Below are 20,223 nucleotides of genomic sequence, written 5' to 3' on the forward strand. Positions count from 1 at the left end.
TATGCCAAGTTGGTCATAGGTTTCCTAGTCTAATACAAGTTGGTTTGTTAGGCTATATATATATACCTATCTATAATCGAGTTTATGATTATGAGAACAGATTATAAAAACATTGGTTTTGAGTGATTTTTCAATTAATCAAAGAGTTATTTTGGTTATTTGTTTTGCATTCTTGTTTTCAAAACTTTAATATATATATATATATATATATATATATATATATATATATATATATATAGTTGTGGACAACTTGGAAACAAATGAAATATTACTATTGCAGGATAACCTTATAAATAACTATTCAGTATTAGTATTTCGGTTGGAGCCTGGAGGTAAAAAATTGTAAATATCTATTTTTTACTAGTTTAGTTCAGGAAAAAAAAAAAAAAAAAAAAAAAAAAAACAATTCGGTTTACATGGCTTTCCTTGGAAGTTTTTTTACCTAGGAGGCGAGGACCAAATCTAAAGGGTATTTTTGTGATCAAGCCCGGTTTTGTTTTGGCCCAGTTTGTTACTAAACCCGTGGTAGCGGAGAACCGGTTTATGCGAGGTTCATTGCCGGATTTAAGCGCATCTAGATGTTGCTATCACTTTTGGTATTTTGATGATTTGCTAGTAGTCTAGTACGACAGGTTGATGGACATTGATTTAAAAAAAAAAAAAAAAAAAACTAATAATGGAAAACGATGTTAGAAATAGAGGATGAACAGATTGTTTGGATTTTCTAAAAGTCGTGATTTACTATCAAATTGAAATATTTCAATGGTACAGATCGAATACTCAATTGAATGAAATTCATAGAACAAAATCAGAGAATATATGTGAAAATGTTCTTCAAGAAGATGTATTAGAAAATAACCAAAAACAGCTATATGATTCCTATCTGAAAACTGCCAGGAGCTCTGCCCCTTGGACCCCGCTCCCTAGGAGTTGCGCCCAGACTCCCGTTCGTTTAGGGGTTTCGTCCCTAAATAACAGTGTACTTTGAATACTGGAAAACTTGAACAAGTACTCTTATACTATCCTAACTTTTTCAATATTTTACAAGATCACTTTTGGTCAACAAATTTAATCCTATTATACTATTACACTTAAATAATATTGATGATATTAAATTACCAACAAAGATAATATATATGGCCTTATACAACGATATGAGAGACATGCATGATCTCCCATGCATGGCGTATTATCGCATAACACCATGCATATACATGTATGCATCGAGAGCCAATACCTAATGCAGCCAGCATGCATGCATCTCAAGAAACCATTTCTACATCCATAGATTTAATCATACTACACCGAATTAATTAAAGCTCTATAAAAGTGAGAAAGGTCTTCAAAAATTCCAGATAGTGGTGGGCAAAACCAGTTCCTGATCATGATCATGAACATCAAAAATCTGATTATTATAATCATCATGAGATCCATGTATCTCACTCAACACATCCCAGTTGAAATCTTCCTCTCCCAAATCTGATTCTTCAACAACTGCTTTTGAAGACGATGACAATTCAATCTCCTTAAATCCACAATAACTTTCGTCACTGGTAACTTTATCCGTTTGCTCATCTTTTTTCAGCACTCCGAGTTGCTGAAGGAACTCATTGAGATCGATCTGAGGCTTCTGGACGCTTTCTTTGAGATGGGTTTTCGAATTCTCGCTAGTAACTTGAACTTGATCATGGCTGATCTGATCAACAATCGAAGAACTGTTGGAGCTGGATGAAGAAGACGACGATACCTGAGTTCTCTTCAGTTCTTCAAGTCTCTGATGGATTACATGAACACTCGGTTGCGCATTAAGATTAAGCAAACCAGTTGCCGGAAAGATAGACATGAACTTGTTGGAAGAAAACCATTTGAATTTGTGTGATTTGTTAAGAGGATTGAAGTTGGATCGAAGATGGGGTAAGTTGAGGTAAGCATCAGGTCCATAAAGTCTTCTGGCAGCTTCATCGTAAGCCATGGCAGCTTCTTCGGCTGTAGCAAAAGAACCCAACCATAGTCTGGTTCGTTTCTTGGGTTCTCTGATTTCCGCCACCCATTTGCCCCAAGTTCTTTGACGGACGCCGCGGAACTCACAGGCGGCGTTCTGGGGTCCACCTTTGCCTCTGGTGGGGCCTTTCTTCCATGGTTTGAAGGGAGCTGTTGTTCGACGGCAGTTATCCATGGTGGTTAATTTGAATGAAGAAGGAGATCGGAGGTGAGTGAAGTGAGATGATGGGAGTGAAAGGGCGCGGGGGTTATTATGTATAGAGATGGAGTGTGAGTGTTGGCTCTTGGCTCTTGGAGCTTAAATGTTATCACGTTTCACAAAGCTGTTTTTTTTGCTTTTTGAAGCCCATGTGACCGTTGGATTTAGTAGCCTGTTGTTTCACTATACCAACTTCCTAGCCCAAAAATACTACTAATACTTTTTTTGCTTAAATTTATAGGCAATATGTATAGATAAAAATTATTATAATTTGATTTTAAATGTAATTCGATTTTTATATTTTATTTTGGTAAATGAAATCCGATTTTTAAGAAATTTCCACCACATACACACACTGTAATACCTTATTTCCGATTTAACAACTGTTGACCTAACAAGATTTTTGATCAGTTACCTACATGACATTGTATCTACCATATGCATTAGTATATTGTTTATTAAATGATTCAACATGTTATACACATATCATTATGTATGTAGATGAAAAATCTTGGAACACTATTTTGTGAAGTACATATGCTGCCAAACAAGTTAATGAAAAATTATGTCAGTTTAACACCTCTTAAACCGGAATTAATTAGATAATAAAAAATAAAATGGTTGATTAAAATAGAAAATAAAAGTCGTTATTATTTTATGGTGTCACACTAAATTATTCAACATATTACCCAAAAAAACATATGTATAAACGTATGTATCTTGATATGATAAAACAATAAAAAGATAAATCAGTCAATAAGAATAAATAATAAAACTTCATTACCATACAGCGTTGTCGTGATAATGTTATTTAAAAATAATGTTTTTTCCTTCTATCTAATTACATATATACTCTCGCTCCTCGAGTCGGCAACAATAAGATTATTAAACTTACAAATAAAATATTTAATTTCCTTGATTGTTACATTTGTATATCAGGTTATCCACTTGGATTGTTTTTGTTCCTAGCTTGTGATTAAACATTTATCGATTATAATATTTCAATTAATATACATAAATCAACCTAAATTCAACATGCATAATGCATTAAACTGCAATTTTCTACATTTTTACTCCCAACTAAAAAAATGGTATCAAATGGAACATGAATTCATTCTTTGATCTTTCTTTCGTCTCTGTACGAAAAATAAAAATTTATTGTGCTCATTTTTGGGAACCTCAAGGGCATGTCTAGGACTTGAATGAAGTTAGGCAAGTAGTTGACTAATTTGTCTCGTATGAATGAATGCATACTCACTCAGTTGTGTCATTGGATACTCTACTTGTGGACTTCATTCTCTATCTCACACACACTACACACACTATGTATATCTATCGAGAGAATAGTATGTATATATGATGTAGTAATATGTATATATGATGTAGAAGAAGCACCTCAAAACATTGGAAAGAATCACGAGCTGTAGTCATTCACATGTTCCCCTGACTACTCACGGTTTCAATCCCAATCCACATCACTTTTTTCCCATGCATTTCCATGCACAAATTAAATTAACTAGCATTACCATTTTTTTTACCAATCAATACTCCCCTAAATAAACTATTCAAGTGGATCTATAGATCACATGTCTCATCATATTTACAACATACAACACAATCTTTCTCAACAAACAAAAAAAAAACCAAAAAAATATTTACATACAGTCTGCTGCAAAAAATATTATTCTTCTAACAACCCCTGAGCTTTGCACAATGTTACAGTTTTTGCTTCTTTTTGGCAGGGCTTCCTTTGCATAAGTTTCTCCATTTATCTTTTAAGTCGATTGTAGTACGACTTTTGTGGAACACATCCCCTCCAAAATCCAAAATATCCTTCCATGGAAATCCTTTACTATTATTATTACTCGAAAATCTCTGCACCCCTTCCTGGTAAAAGTTTTTAAAAAAAAAAATCACATCAACTAAATAAACTCTGATTAAAGTTTTATAATATGCTTTTGGTTAAAAAAAAAAAAAAAAACCTTTAATATCTCCACCTCTGACATTGTCCATTGGAGTTTGTTTCTTCGTATTAAAGGAATTGTTGGAGATGTGCTACAAATTAGAATCAAGGTTCATAAAAGTCAACCACAAAGTCAACCTAATCTATAAAATAGTAAAGTAGGATGCTATTTCTTGCAATTTTTCGAGGTGAAAAACTTACTACTGTGGTTTTTGGTCACGGCATCTTCTTGAGTGAGTTTTTGACATAGGGCTTTCATTTTCATTGCATTTTTGTTTATGCTCATTTGGTGTGTGATCTTCTGTATCTCTCCTCACAGTATGCCCATTGACATTCCCTTTGACTTTTTGACCTGGAGATTCAGTTTGTGTTGACTTATTTGGTCTATGTTTGACTCCTGAACTCATGAAGGCTTTTAAGTCTTTTCTAGCCAAGGAAGTTTTTTTCTTAGCTTCAAGATATGTTGATATTGCATGAGAATATGCACAAAATGGGCAGAAAAACTTTCCATTTTTGTCAAGTGTGGTAGTAGTAGATCCCAAACAGCTCTCGTGAACTCTTAACCGACAGGTGTCAGAACTACAAACTAACAACTCACCACCATTGTTACACTTCATACAAAGACATATTTCAGTGGAGTCAATTGTAGCCATGGAATCTTGACTCAGTGTATGTTGAGAGTTCAAGAAAGCTTCTTTCATGGCAGCAATGTTAGTCATTTCATCATCACATTTCTCATCGGTCAACTCTTGTTGACTATGGTCAGCATTCAGATCATCACAATTCTGTTCAAGATTCTTTGATGGAGTCTGCTCATTGTGATCCATCACCATGTTTTCCTCTAAGCCTTTCACAGGGGGTTCTTTAGGCATTTCATTTTCTTTTCTTTTAGTATGCTCTGTATTTTTTCCTCTAGTGGAATTGTCTACATCATCAGGATTCTGCAACGGGCTTTTTGGTAATTTGTTGTTTTCGTTTTCAAGATTCATTGATGCCAAATCATCTTTAGATACTTTAGTTTGGTCATTAAAATGGACATTGACCTCAGGGAATGTGTTTTGACTATTTTCAGGTATATTTATGTTTTCTAAATAACTCCTCTCTTTCAATGATGCAAGAAGCGGATGACTTCCATCAAGAATTTCTTCTTTAAGCTGTTTAATTATACAAAATATAAACTTTTTGATCATTTATGATAAAATGCATAAAAAAAGTAACTATTTCTGACCTTTTCCAAGGGGCTTTTGGGGAGAGAAGCCCTTTTATGCATTACAAAAGGATGAACATTCCATTTTTGCCTTTCTAATTCTTTCATCGGTTCAGATGTCTGTTACATTTATGATATGATATAATAAGTTGAATATATAGTTTCCAAGAGAAATTATTTTATTAGACTTGTTTTTACTTTTCTAAAAAATAGTCACATTACCTCCTCTAATATCCTGTGCAATACATCTTCACATTGCTCTGATGGATCGAAAGAGATTTTAGCATTTTGAGTAGAATGAGTATCAATTGTAGCTTCATTACCATGAATAAACATGCTCTCTAACATTCTCAAGGACACCATCTCCCTTGAATCTTTTCCTAAATCATCAGAAATTGCAAGAGCCTTTTTTACCACACCTAAAACATTGAAGTATGACTATTATAATAAATCCATTTCTAGGATGAATATATTACAGGAGAAGCCTAAAGAACATATGGAAGGAAATAAAAAAATAAAAACATACCAATTAATGTAGATTGATCAACTTGCTTAAACATTGCAAGGGATTGAACAACCCAATTCCATGCCATTACTGATGCAATTGAAGACTTGGTGGACATGAAAATCACCGTTCCAAAGTTTCAATGGTGTGTTCTTGCTCTATGATTGGATGACTGAATTCTACACCATAACTGCAAAAGTTTCTCCAAACATACAAAATTTGGATTAATTCTTGGTCCATTAAGGTAACAAATTCATGTTTACATGAATTCTTTTACATGTATATCACTAATTTGCCTACTTGTTGAGCTTGTTTTATACATTAAGGTAACAGAATTTCTTGGATAGTCATTCATTCCGTATGGGTCTAATTGTTTCGGGGCATATATGAAGTATTAATTAACAGTTAAAAAAAATCCGTTCTGCTGGAACACTCATTGCAAGGCAAAAAAGATAGATGATTCACATAAATCGTCAACAATTTACAAAAGTTGCTTCCAATATATATCGAAAACAATAATGCGATCCTATAAAACAAAACCCTAGGCGAGCTAATCCTAATCAACAGCAGGTAACTTACGGAAAAGTGTTGCGCAGGAACAATTTAGCAAAACAAAAGCAAATAGCACATGAAGCCATGCAGAAATCATATAAATCTAACAAAAACATGAATTCGATTCTAAATTTAATAAGATAAAAGAATAATGGAGCAATTGCAGGGAATATCGATAGGGTAGGAAATGTCACCTATTTTGCATCGGAGACTAATGAAAGATAAGATACCCCCACAGTCAAGAAACCATCATCCAAAGGTTTATTCTTTCTGGTAGTGTAACGAAGGAAGTTCGAGAATTTAGGGCTTCGACTAGGAAGCGAACACTGAATACAGACAGGAGATGCTGCTGTGGTAAGCCTTCAGGATTTTAAACATTCTCGTTTTTATTGGGCGTTTCCAAGTTCAAACCAGAGAAAACATCAAAATACGACTTGTTTTGTTCCGATCCAGTCCAATATTGAAAACGTAAACAGAAAAGAGAAATTAAATACATTTTTTTCTTATTTATCTTTTACCCTATACCTTATAAAACTAGATTAAAACCCGCGTTTAACCACGCAGGAACATATTTAAAAACATTGTAAACTTATATTAGATCATAGGAAGCATCATAGGAAGCATGACAATTAAAAGTAGTTTACCATAGCTATTTTAAATTCATTAACATACATTATAATAGCTATTTTAATTTCATAACAATTAAAACAATAAATAAAAAAAAAGTAATAAATCATAGAATAATATAAAATCTTAAAATAGTTCATTACAATAAAAATAACTATGTTCGAATGCAAATTAAAATATATATAATCAGTAATATCGACCTGGCATAGTCACTGTATCAAAATCAGAACGGATTGAAAAAACTTGTTGAGAATGATGTGCCGGAACCTCATACTCAATTGTATTTCCTCTAAAGAAATATAGGGTATTGTTTCTATAATTCCACCATTCATGTGCACTTTCATTGTAAGTACTATCATCTACTTTAACCCACCGATTGTGAATGAAAATCCAAATAGCCCACGAAGTATCTCCACTTATAGAGAGATATCCTAATTTTCCCTGAAAGTTGATTAGTCTCGATGCATATGGTTTTAATTCATTAATAGTAGAAGGTGAAAATATGAGTATATGTTCTTCTGAATAAATATCAAATCGCAGTACGCTATCATTAGATAATAAGAAGTATAAGGCACCGCCACTTGTAACAGCCTCATCAGAGACAGGATAAACAAATGATGGTAACTGGATATTTTGAAACTCCCTCCATTGCCACGTAGTAGATGAAAACAATTCTATGTTGTAGTAATCATAGTCCACTTTTTCCGTAAGCATATCACTACAAATAAAATAGCATATAAGTAAATCATAAAGTAAATTAATAACATAAAATGTACTACATATAAACTCTTACGATGGCTTTGTGTATGACAATCGAATGACCTTGAAATGTAACGGGTTCGAACTGATAACTACCAAAGCAAAGTTTGTTGCAGTGTATTCAGAGGTCGGAAACGGTATCCATTTGGCATCTGAAGTCGTTGGTTTTATAACAAATAAAATCTTCGAAACGTATTCATCTGGATCATAGCATTCATAAAGAAGGAGTCCACACAATGATGATGCTAAAATAGTACAAGTATGTGGTAGCCAATCAATGTCATGATTGTTGCTACCAAAAGACGGAAGAAACTGACGCTCTATATTTTTCCATGGTTTTTTTTGTTGAACGATAATTCCACAAACCACATTATTTCTACGGTTGTAGTTATGAAGAACATAGTTGTTGTATGTTAGATTTCCATAATATGTATTTGTACAACGTACAGTAGCAAATGTTTGTAATGATGTTCGTGAAAGAATTTCAATAATTAGTTCAGAGGTCAATAACGATAACTGCAAAAGAAAGAAAGTATAATATAATAATATTAGAAAAACTTAAAATTTGTTATTTGATGACATATGATTTTAATTGATAATAAGTATACTGTTTGTAGCATTGAGGGTAAAGAATTTTACCAGATCCATTTTAATTTTTTTTTTCCAATACATCAATGATTGTATTGTTAGACGTGATCCTTGAGATAACATAACCTTCTGTTTTGTTATTCAAATTGTCATATGTAATTTGAATTTTGAACGCCATCTTTTTTTCCAGTAGTATATTTAGTGCAGATGGATAAATTTCATTATTACCAACCTAAAAAAAAAAGAATGTTTATAAAAATACATATACAAAATAATAATTTTGTTATAAGTAAATGAAGTTAATATGTATAACCTTATGGAACTCATGAACCAACTCTTGTGCGTTTTTTCTTATAAGCTTATTTACGTCAGAATCATATAAAGTAAGTGACGCTGAACCGGTAATATCTTCAACTTTAATGGTGATTTTAAAACTGAAAGCATTGATGTAAACATATTTAGTAATATAAATTTATATAATTTAACAGAACAATATAATAATATTTATAAAATAAGTTTCAAAACCTGGGAACAACAGAAATGACTTTGTTTATGCAGCTTGAAGTGTTACAATAAAAAACTTCTTTATCTTGAGACTGATCTTGATGCATTAAAATTTGTCTCACGACTTTTTGTTGACATCTAATACAAGTAAAACAATACCATTCCCCTTCAACACATAGTTGCTTAATCGTACCGACAACAATTAAAGTTTTTTCCTAAAAAATGTTAATGAAAGTTTAAATTTTAGTTTAAAATAATAATAATCAAGGAATAAGATATAAATAATAGAAAAACAATTTCTAAAAAATTATATATTGTAAATGAAAGTGATTTATATATACCTGATGTACTTGTTTGAGATCAGCAATACTTTTGAAATCAAAATTATGAAGGAAATCTTCATTTTCGGAGTAGATGCTCGATGACGAAGAGTTGCTACAATTAGCAATTGTGGTTTGAACCATTTATCTGGAGAAATAACAAATATTGTTTGAAATTATATATATATATATATATATATATATATATATATATATATATATATATATATATATATATATATATATATATATATATATATATATATAACCCGAATCTAAGATTGCAAAATTACAAAGTTTAATAACACTTTGAAAGACGTCAATTTAAAAAAAAAAATAGAATTCAAAAGACATTGATTCAAATTTTAAAAACAAACTACATATATAAATATTTATATTTAATATGATATTAATGAATTAAACTTAAAAACGAAAATAAGTTGTTTTTCATATTAATACATTGTGAACCGTAGATATTTTAGGAACATTGTTATTTATCACTTAAAAGTTACAATCCGATTGAAAATCAATAATACAGACAGTATAAATCGAAGATGATGAAGACAAAGTATTGAAAAGAATAAACGTACCTGATCTTGAAGATCTAATTTTGAAGAGAAAAGAAGACGTCGAGAATAACAGAAGAAATTGGCGAAGATGACGGCAACAATAGAAGACGGAGGTTCGGATAGTAGTATGAATGGATGAACGGGTGCCAGTGAGGAACTCAAAGAGTCAACATCAAGAACAGGTGCAAGGTTAAGAAGATGGTGAAATCGAATACTTGGGAATATCAACCGAGAGGGATTACTGAGGTATGTTGTAAACAATAAAAATGATGAGTTTTTGTCCCTAATTTCATAGATATTATTAACGGATTCGTGATATATTGTTTCCTTATTTTCATAGTTTTTGTGAGATTTCTTTCCAAATTAAAAAAAAAAATATCATCCCTAATTTTGTGCCTGATATCAGCATCGTATCTTCATGTCTATGAAGAAAAAATGTCGATTCATACTATTTTCATTTATTTATCTCTATTACATCATTTTAATTTCCCAAGTCAGCTGAAACCCATTCCGATTCCGGTTCTCAAGACGGTTCCGACATTGTCATGGGTTTTTTCTGGGAGTTGGTATCTACACTTACATAGTCAATTTGACATATTTGCCCCTCCGGTTGTATTTTCCATATCTGACCAGCACAGTAAAATTGACATATTTTCCACCTATTGGACATAATTGCCCCTATATAGTGAAATTGACATATTTTCCACCTATTGGAGGTTTTATCCTAAAATAAATTATTTTGTTACTTTTGGTTGTTCTAAGTCTTTGGAACAAATAACATTGTAATTTAGTGAGTCTAATATATATTTTCTTTTTTTCATTAAAACATATGGTTTTTTTTTTTACCCTTATGTATAATTATACTGAATTTACAGCTTCACTTATTCAAATTAATGTTGACTATGGTGATGGCCAGGTCATCAGTCAAACAACTGATTATTATTATTATTATTATTATTATTATTATTATTATTATTATATTATATTTAACACTTTGCAAATTGATTTATAGCTTGATCTGAATATGGAAAGACTGAACATGGCTATAGATGACTTGCTTATTAAGCTTGCAAAAACCTTCAGAAAGCCAAAACTGCAGATTGTGTTTCTCTTCAACAACTATGACATGACAATTGCAGTTTTGAAGGTATAATACATTTTATTTTAATAATCACATGATTATTTATAAAAAAACAAATTATTATCGATGTATTTGATTTTGGTTTCCAGGAAGCGGGTCCGAAGGTGTGAAAATTCAGCTCCATTTTGAAGAACTTTTGAAAAATAATACAGCTGTTTATGTGGTAAGTTAAGTTATTTGAGTTTGAGTTTAAGGGGTTGAAGGGCATTTTCGTCTTTATGGTATAAGTTGGTTCAGATAACGCTCGAAAGTTATGAATTAGCAGGCTATTTTAAAATTTTTTTGTATTGATTAATGGTAGTATGGAAAAGAACATCTATGGGAAAGTCCATCAGATTGATGGGTATTTATGTCAACAATGTAAAAATAAGAAAAGTTTTTTATTTCTGGGAGTTGGTATCTCTTTGATTCGATTTTCATTTGAAGTGGATTTTTTTTTTTTTGTAGATTTCATGGGTTTTTTCTGGGAGTTGGTATCTACACTTACATAGTCAATTTGACATATTTGACCCTCCGGTTGTATTTTCCATATCTGACCAGCACAGTAAAATTGACATATTTTCCACCTATTGGACATAATTGCCCCTATATAGTGAAATTGATATATTTTCCACCTATTGGAGGTTTTATCCTAAAATAAATTATTTTGTTACTTTTGGTTGTTCTAAGTCTTTGGAACAAATAACATTGTAATTTAGTGAGTCTAATATCTATTTTCTTTTTTTCATTAAAACATAAAAATAAATAGTATTTAATTTTGCAGGGAGGTGATTTTTCCAATTTATATTTTAATCCTGCCACTGGATAATTAATGTATGGACCAATATACCCCTAAACTCATTTATGATATTGAAGAGGGAGAAAGATTAAAATCAAATACTTTTTTATGGGAAAAATCTCACGGTTAATTTATGCTTAAGATTTGAATAAGTTTAAATGAATAAATGATGGAGAGTTAATCAACACATTTTGAATCAAAATCAGTTCAAGTTTAAATTTTGAATCCGAATGATGGTCAATTCAAGTTTATATTAAAGGTTAACATATAAAAATCAATTAAAGTTTACATTAACAATCAGATAAACAGTTAAGATAATGAAATCAAATTCATTGTTAACAGTTAATTTTACATTTAAGGTTAAAAGTTAACATTAACAATCAAATAAACAGTTAACATAATGAAATCAAATCCATTAATTGAACTTCTGACCAGTAAAACGATGATGTCAGCAAATAATTCAAGGGTTAGAAATTAAGGATTGAAATGTAATGAATGGCCTTGATTTATAACAGCATCGAATTTAAGGTTCTCTTTTAATAATATTTAGAGATTAGAGAAGATTGGAGATTAAGACATTTTATTTAACGGTGTAAAACATATAAAGAAAACACAATCAAGGACCCCGATTATTTAACATGATATCATAAAAAACGAACATAATAAATTTAAGTATGATAAAGTAACAGAAAGACACGTCGTTTTATTGATTATATTGATATGTCTAAATAAATAAAAAGAAATGTATGTTGGAATAGTGTCTAAGGCTATAACTATATTCGGTGGTGCATGGTCCTTTTGGGTTGCCTTCACCATAGCAACTTGAAGGATGATTTGTTAAGAGAGAGTAAATATTATAAGGAATAATAATTTGGCTATTTGATTAATATAAGTCATAAATTAATTGGTATTAATTTGGTGACTTAAAGAGATTAATTAAATAAGAGGGTATAAACTGTCAATTGTTTGATAGTTAAGCTTTAGACTATAAATCCATTAGGATACACCTTGGACGGATTCTAAGAGCTTTAGGATAGCTCAAATCGTCCATAGGGTTATCTATGGAATGGATTTGGATAGCCTTAAGAGAAGATTATCCAATTAGGGTTTAGGGTGAAACCCTTAAGGAGTCTAATAGTATAAATAGACCCTATGGATGAGGGAATTCGACACACAACCTTAAGCAAGGAACCTTTGGTTGAATTCCTCCCCTCCCCTCTCTTCTAAATCATCTTGCTTGCTATTGGTGTTTGTAAGTCATTAGAGGAGTGACAATTGTGACTCTAGAAGCTCCAAGACAAACAAGATCAACAAGGGATTCAAAGGTATGATTCTAGATCCGTTTTAATATTGTTATTTAACCTAATTAGCCATTATAAGTCTTGGATTCAAAAGCATGTTTATTAGAAAGCCTAGATCCAAGCATTAGGGTTTTGCATGCGCACATAGGAAAGTTCTTATGGCAAAAACCCATCAGTGGTATCAGAGCGTAGATTGGTTTTCTTTAAATTGTTGCTTGAATAACTGAAACAAACCTGCAAAATTCGATTTTTTGGGTTTTGAGTCACTGACTCGGCGAGTTCCAAGGTGGACTCGTCGAGTAGGCCTGACTCGGCGAGTCCCCTTGTGCACTTGGCGAGTCCAGGCGTCAGGAATGGCCAGATTCAAGATTTTTTCATAATTATCTTATGGAAACTTACCTTAATCATATTAGATCAATGTAAATCCGATTTTTTGATAAATATGACTATTATCTTGATCTAATTAAAGATATTCATCATCCAATAAAATATTTAATTTCCCTCTATGATAATGATTAATTATTTTGGCAATTATCTTCAAAGAAATCAAGATAAATCAAATAAAGATAATTAGAATATTAATTGTTAATTGGAATTATTTGTTATTTGATCCTTCATGTTTTAAATGTTTAAAACCTACCCTAAAGTTTTGAAAATTATATTTGTGATTAAAAGTTTTAATTTAGACAACTTAAATTTCAAACCCTAGATTTTGAAAAGTTTAAAATGCAGCCCTATACTTATATGATATTACTAGAATAATATATATATGTATAACTAAATGTTAGTCTTACCGCTAGTAGGCCTCATTCACGAAGCCGATCTATAAGGTGGGTATAAGGTTGCGGCCTATAAAATGGCGCTTAATGGGTGTACACTCACACCCACCGCTTGCTTGATTGGTGGAGGGTCGTTAGCCGAACGGGTAGGATAGGGCAACCTCATCCTCGCATTAAAAGTATAATAAGAAATACGAAGTAACTAAATTTTTTTTTAAAATTTCCCAATCTTAGTTACTTTAGGAAAAGTGAATTGATGCAATCCCATGAAATTACACTTTGCACCTTGCTAAGATGTTAGTGGAGCGTGTGTGGTTTACCGGCACACTAATTGGTTCTAAGCGAAGGTGGCAAAGGGTGATTCATTGTTCATCATAGTTCGATGGAGCGTGTGTGGTTTACCAGCACATCGAATAGGTGATCGTTACAATGAAGGCACCATGTGAATTTGCATGGTAATTCACACCCGCTTTGTGATCCTCGGCATCCCAGTCACAAACAAGAGGGGCATATCGAGATTTAAACATGACATTGAATAGTTCAATGAATCTCATCCGAACCTAGGAATTCTCGAAAACACTTCGGACTAATAGTTTAAGTTTTGTGATGGAGAATTAGTGAATCGTCATTCACTTACCTTCAATTTATTTGCATATTGGATTACGGCATCCCTTTTCTAGTATGTAAATGTTATTGTTGGATCCTAGCCCTAATTTTTCTTATTGGGTGATAATTAGGGATTCTTGTTCTAATCTATCTTTGTCCTTTCTATAGATGTCAAACGCAAACAACGCTGCTGCTAGTTCTTTCACGTTGATGAGCCTTTGCCAAAAGGTCACCTTCGATGGAACAAACTTTAGCGAATGGATAAGATACATTCGCACCATTGCTCGCTATGAGGATAAAGAGTATGTCCTCGACGAGAAGCTCGAGAAAATCAACCCCGAAGTTGCTACTCCCACCGAAATCACCGCCTTTGAAACTCATGAGCGAGATGCAACGAAAGTACATTGCATCATGATCGCCACCATGAACTCCGAATTCCAAAAGTCCTACGAGGACATGTATCCATACGAGATGCATCAAGACTTGTTGGAGAGGTACCACCAAAACGCGAGACAAGAGCGTTACGAGATTTTCACTAACATGATTTCCGCTAAGATGGGTCATGGAGAATCTCTTACCGTGCACTTGCAAAAGATGCAAAGGTATGTCGATCGCCTTCGCAAGTTAAATGTTGACTTCGGCGAAGACTTGGCGATCGACATGGTGCTTCACTCTTTGCCTCCGATGTATAATCAATTTAGGATGACCTACCACATGAACAAAGAGGAGGTCACTCTAAGTAAACTCCAAGGTCTCTTGAGGGTTGCTGAGAGCAATTTCAAGGACAAGTCTGTTGCACCAACTCCCAATCCATCCGTTGCTCCTGTCTTGGCTATTGGTCAAGGGAAGGGAAAGAAGAGGAAAGCTTCTTCAAATAACTATCGAAAGGTGAAAGCCCGAGATGGTTCCTCTTCTAGTGGGACCAAAGTTGATCCCTCTAAGCCCTGCTCTAACCCGAAGGAGGCAGAGTGCCACCACTGCCACAAGATAGGACATTGGAAGAGAAGCTGCCCGGATTACCTGCAAGCCATCAAGGAAGGAAAGATCAAGCCATCTTTCGCAGGTATATATGCAATCAAATCTAACGATTCTAATCATGCTATTTCTTGGGTTCTTGACACCGGTTGTGGTTATCACATTTGTTCTAATGTGCAGGGACTAAGAAGAAGTAGGGATGTGGAGCAAGGAAGGATCAATCTAATCATAGGGAACAGAAGATCGTCGCCTGTGACCAAGATTGGAGTGTATTCTTTAGTGCTTAAGAATAGTTTAGTTTTAGATTTGAACAATTGTTGCTATTCGCCAGAAATGGCTAGAAACATCATTTCATTTCATGGTTTATATAGACAAGGATTTAGATTTTCTTTTAATAATGAGAATGGTTCTATTTTGGCTTATCTAAATGGTGTCTTTTACTTTGAAGCTATACCATGTAATGGAATATATGAAACTGTTATGATTGTTGATAACTTAGGAAATGATGTTTTGAATATTGATTCTTCCACTAGTATGGATAAAGCATCCTTGTGGCATTGTCGTCTTGGACATGTCAACAAGAAACGCATAGCCCAACTCCAAAAGGATGGAGTGTTGGAGTCATTCGACCTTAGGGAAGATGACACATGCGAGTCTTGTTTACTTGGAAAGATGACTAAGTCACCCTTCACGAGTACTTGTGAAAGGGGTGAGGGACTATTAGACGTAATACATACCGATGTATGTGGACCTTTTAGATCAACCACGAAGGATGGGAACCGCTTCTATGTGACTTTTACCGATGATTATAGTAGATATGGGTATATCTATTTAATCAAGCAAAAGTCAGAAACCTTTGAAAAGTTCAAAGAGTTCAAGAATGAAGTGGAGAATCAATTGGGCAGGAAAATCAAGATGCTTCGATCCGATCGAGGAGGAGAGTACCTAAGTCTTGAATTCCACGATTATCTCAAGGAGTGTGGAATAGTTTCGCAATTGACGCCTCCTAGGACACCACAGTTGAATGGTGTGGCAGAAAGGCGTAATCGAACCTTATTGGATATGGTTCGCTCTATGATGAGTCGTGCTTCACTACCTATCTTCTTTTGGGGGTATGCCTTAGAGACTGCCGCCCATATCCTTAACCGAGTCCCTACTAAGAAGGTTGCCAAAACACCTCACGAGATGTGGACGGGGAAAGCTCCCTCGTTGGCACATATCAAGGTTTGGGGTTGCGAGGCTTTCGTAAGACGAGATACTCATGACAAGCTTGAACCTCGAAGTGAGCGATGTATTTTCATCGGCTACCCGCAAACTTCCTTTGGATATCTCTTCTATAGACCGAAAGACAATGTTGTTTTTGTTGCGAGGAGAGGAGTTTTCCGAGAGCGAGAACTCATAAGCCAAGGAGACAGTGGGAGGCAAATCGAACTTGAAGAGATTCAAGAGTCGATAGATGATGGAATCTCTACCGCTGGCATTCAACCCGAGGAGGAAACTCCGGTTGAACCGATTGACGAATCCTTACCTCTTAGACGTTCCGATAGAGTTAGAGTTCATCCCCAGTTTTATGGTTTTCATATTACTACCGAAGGGGACACGTATATTAGTGATGGTACACTAGTAAATCTTGATGAACCTAATAGCTATAAGGAAGCCATGGCAGGCCCGGAGTCTGCGAAATGGAAAGAGGCGATGGATAGCGAGATCCAATCCATGTACAATAACCAAGTTTGGAATTTGGTTGATTATGTGCCCGAACGTAAGACCATAGGGTGCAAGTGGATCTTCAAGAAGAAGACCGACGTGGATGGGAACGTACACACATATAAAGCGCGATTGGTCGCGAAGGGCTTTACTCAAACTCCCGGAGTTGACTATGATGAGACCTTCTCACCAGTTGCGAAGATTAAATCTATTAGAGTGATGCTAGCAATTGCCGCATTTCATGATTATGAGATTTGGCAAATGGATGTCAAGACCGCTTTCCTTAACGGAAAGTTGGCTGAGGATGTTTACATGGCTCAGCCAGAGGGGTTTGTGGATCCAAAGCATCCGAATAGAGTGTGTAAGCTTGAGAAGTCCATTTATGGACTTAAGCAAGTGTCTCGCAGATGGAATATTTGCTTCGATGAGAAAGTCAAAGAGTTTGGATTTGTACGAAGCGAAGACGAATCTTGTGTATATGTCAAAGCCAGTGGGAGTATAGTAAGCTTCCTCGTTCTATATGTCGATGACATATTACTCATAGGAAACGACATCCCGACTCTGCAGGAGGTTAAGTCCTAGCTCGGGAAGTGCTTCGCTATGAAGGACCTCGGAGAGGCTTCTTACATTTTGGGAATAAGGATAGTAAGAGAAAGAAGTAAGAAACTAATTGGACTTAGTCAGAATACTTACTTGGAGAAGGTACTAAAACGTTTTAGTATGGAAAACTCAAAGAAGGGAGAACTACCGATACAACGAAATGCCAAGTTCAGTAAGACTCAAAGTCCGAGTACCGAAGCTGAGATAGCAGAAATGAGCCGAGTACCATACGCTTCCGCAGTTGGCTCAATCATGTACGCTATGACTTGTACTCGCCCTGATGTAGCCTTCGCTTTGAGCATGGTTAGCAGATATCAAGGGAACCCTGGCAAAGCACATTGGATTGCGGTGAAGAACATCCTTAAGTACCTTCGGAGGACGAAAGAATGGTTCTTAGTTCTTGGAGGGAGTGATGACTTGAAGGTGCGAGGGTATAGTGACGCCAGCTTTCAGACCGACAGGGACAACTACCGTTCGCAGTCGGGCTGGGTCTTTACCCTAAATGGAGGAGCAGTGACATGGAAAAGTTCCAAGCAGGAAACCGTAGCTGATTCAACGTGCGAATCAGAGTACATCGTAGCGAGCGAAGCGTCGAAGGAGGCAATATGGCTAAAGAACTTCATTTGTGATCTTGGAGTTGTGCCGGCAATAAAGGAGCCCATGGAGATTTTCTGTGATAACGAAGGTGCGGTTGCCTTGACCAAGGAACCGAGGGATCATGGTAGATCTCGACATATCGACAAAAGATATCACTTCATTAGACATCGTGTAGAAGAAGGACAACTCGTAGTGAAGAGGATATCATCAGAAGATAACCCAGCAGATCCGCTTACGAAGGGACTGAGTAGGGTTAAGCACTTGCAGCATGCTAGGAGTATTGGGCTGAAGGATGATATTAGTATAGATTCGATAGTATTCGAAAACTATAATAGATAAATGTAATTAACATTTGATGATTAAATAAAGGAGTTTTATTTACGAGTAAAGTTACTATCACATGTTAGTTGTTTAACTATTGTTTCACTTTGCATGTTTTGACTTCCAGAATAATTGAGTTTATTAGGAATAATCGAATTATTCAAATGGTCCACAATCGTTCATATGTTGGGAGAAGGTATGAATGAAGATTGTCATGAATTGGTGTGTAGAATGTCTAAATGGTGTTAGACATAGCAAGGGTTGCTGCAACGTTCATGAGTGCTTATGAACTGGTTTTGAGCATTGGAATAAACCCGCGCTTGCTGTAATCACCTTATGGAATACGATATAAAAGGTGATCGCAAGACGATAATATCATATAGTCTTAAAACCTAGATATATGGTTTATTATTTGTTAATTGATTGTGCATTGATAATGCGAAAACGCATCAGTAACTTGATGTTATAAAACGCATTGTTGTGTATTGTTGGTTAATGAATAAGTAAATGCATATAAGTCGAAGTTTATCTGTAAATTTTATCCTAAGATGGTAGAAGAGATATCTTGGCCACTCGATGATTTGATTTGACTTATGTGCCGGGCCTGGTCAGAACTAAATTGATGTGTTTGATTAAGTTCTATGTCGAATAAATCGGAGATCGAGAAATCTAAATGCTAGACTAACCATTCCATAGGATTGTCAGCATGATATCTAACAGAGGACTGTACGATCCCTTATCTAAAGGACAAGATTGATTAGATCAGAGTTGACAGCGTCTTTGAGAGCTACGATTGCAAACTGTATTGTACTTGTATAGTTACTAGACTTATCCAAGTGGGAGACTGTTGGAATAGTGTCTAAGGCTATAACTATATTCGGTGGTGCATGGTCCTTTTGGGTTGCCTTCACCATAGCAACTTGAAGGATGATTTGTTAAGAGAGAGTAAATATTATAAGGAATAATAATTTGGCTATTTGATTAATATAAGTCATAAATTAATTGGTATTAATTTGGTGACTTAAAGAGATTAATTAAATAAGAGGGTATAAACTGTCAATTGTTTGATAGTTAAACTTTAGACTATAAATCCATTAGGATACACCTTGGACGGATTCTAAGAGCTTTAGGATAGCTCAAATCGTCCATAGGGTTATCTATGGAATGGATTTGGATAGCCTTAAGAGAAGATTATCCAATTAGGGTTTAGGGTGAAACCCTTAAGGAGTCTAATAGTATAAATAGACCCTATGGATGAGGGAATTCGACACACAACCTTAAGCAAGGAACCTCTGGTCGAATTCCTCCCCTCTCCTCTCTTCTAAATCATCTTGCTTGCTATTGGTGTTTGTAAGCCATTAGAGGAGTGACAATTGTGACTCTAGAAGCTCCAAGACAAACAAGATCAACAAGGGATTCAAAGGTATGATTCTAGATCTGTTTTAATATTGTTATTTAACCTAATTAGCCATTATAAGTCTTGGATTCAAAAGCATGTTTATTAGAAAGCCTAGATCCAAGCATTAGGGTTTTGCATGCGCACATAGGAAAGTTCTTATGGCAAAAACCCATCAGTGGTATCAGAGCATAGATTGGTTTTCTTTAAATTGTTGCTTGAATAACT

At 34.4% G+C, this 20,223-nt stretch overlaps 2 protein-coding genes and 1 long non-coding RNA gene across 4 annotated transcripts; 1 reads left to right on the plus strand and 2 right to left on the minus strand.

Moving 5' to 3' along the window:
- Positions 1-1,096: 1,096 nt before the first annotated feature.
- LOC145017532 (Integrase-type DNA-binding superfamily protein) lies at positions 1,097-2,242 on the minus strand. The gene has a single exon (XM_078975551.1). It carries the CDS (start codon positions 2,174-2,176, stop codon positions 1,343-1,345), a length of 834 nt encoding a protein of 277 aa, XP_078831677.1. The 5' UTR covers positions 2,177-2,242; the 3' UTR covers positions 1,097-1,342.
- Positions 2,243-3,533: 1,291 nt separating this feature from the next.
- On the minus strand, positions 3,534-6,866 carry LOC145018639 (uncharacterized). Of its 2 annotated transcripts, none has more exons than XM_078976515.1 (7): positions 6,622-6,866; positions 5,897-6,065; positions 5,593-5,789; positions 5,392-5,490; positions 4,365-5,317; positions 4,198-4,255; positions 3,534-4,087 (listed from the first exon to the last, which is right to left on the minus strand). In XM_078976515.1, the coding sequence occupies exons 2-7, from the start codon at positions 5,991-5,993 to the stop codon at positions 3,917-3,919; spliced, it is 1,575 nt and encodes a 524-aa protein (XP_078832641.1). In that variant the 5' UTR covers positions 5,994-6,065; positions 6,622-6,866; the 3' UTR covers positions 3,534-3,916. The 2 variants fall into 2 exon arrangements, with proteins under 2 accessions (XP_078832641.1, XP_078832640.1); XM_078976514.1 differs by having other exon boundaries at positions 4,183-4,255; positions 6,622-6,865.
- A 3,029-nt stretch (positions 6,867-9,895) lies between these two features.
- LOC145014464 (uncharacterized) lies at positions 9,896-11,256 on the plus strand. Its single transcript, XR_013665540.1, has 3 exons — positions 9,896-10,040; positions 10,807-10,941; positions 11,025-11,256. It is a non-coding gene; the product is annotated as an uncharacterized LOC145014464 (long non-coding RNA).
- Positions 11,257-20,223: the final 8,967 nt, after the last annotated feature.

This window comes from Lactuca saligna, chromosome 9 (assembly GCF_052625555.1).
Source record: "Lactuca saligna cultivar CGN05327 chromosome 9, ASM5262555v1, whole genome shotgun sequence".
NCBI classification, from domain to species: domain Eukaryota; kingdom Viridiplantae; phylum Streptophyta; class Magnoliopsida; order Asterales; family Asteraceae; genus Lactuca; species Lactuca saligna.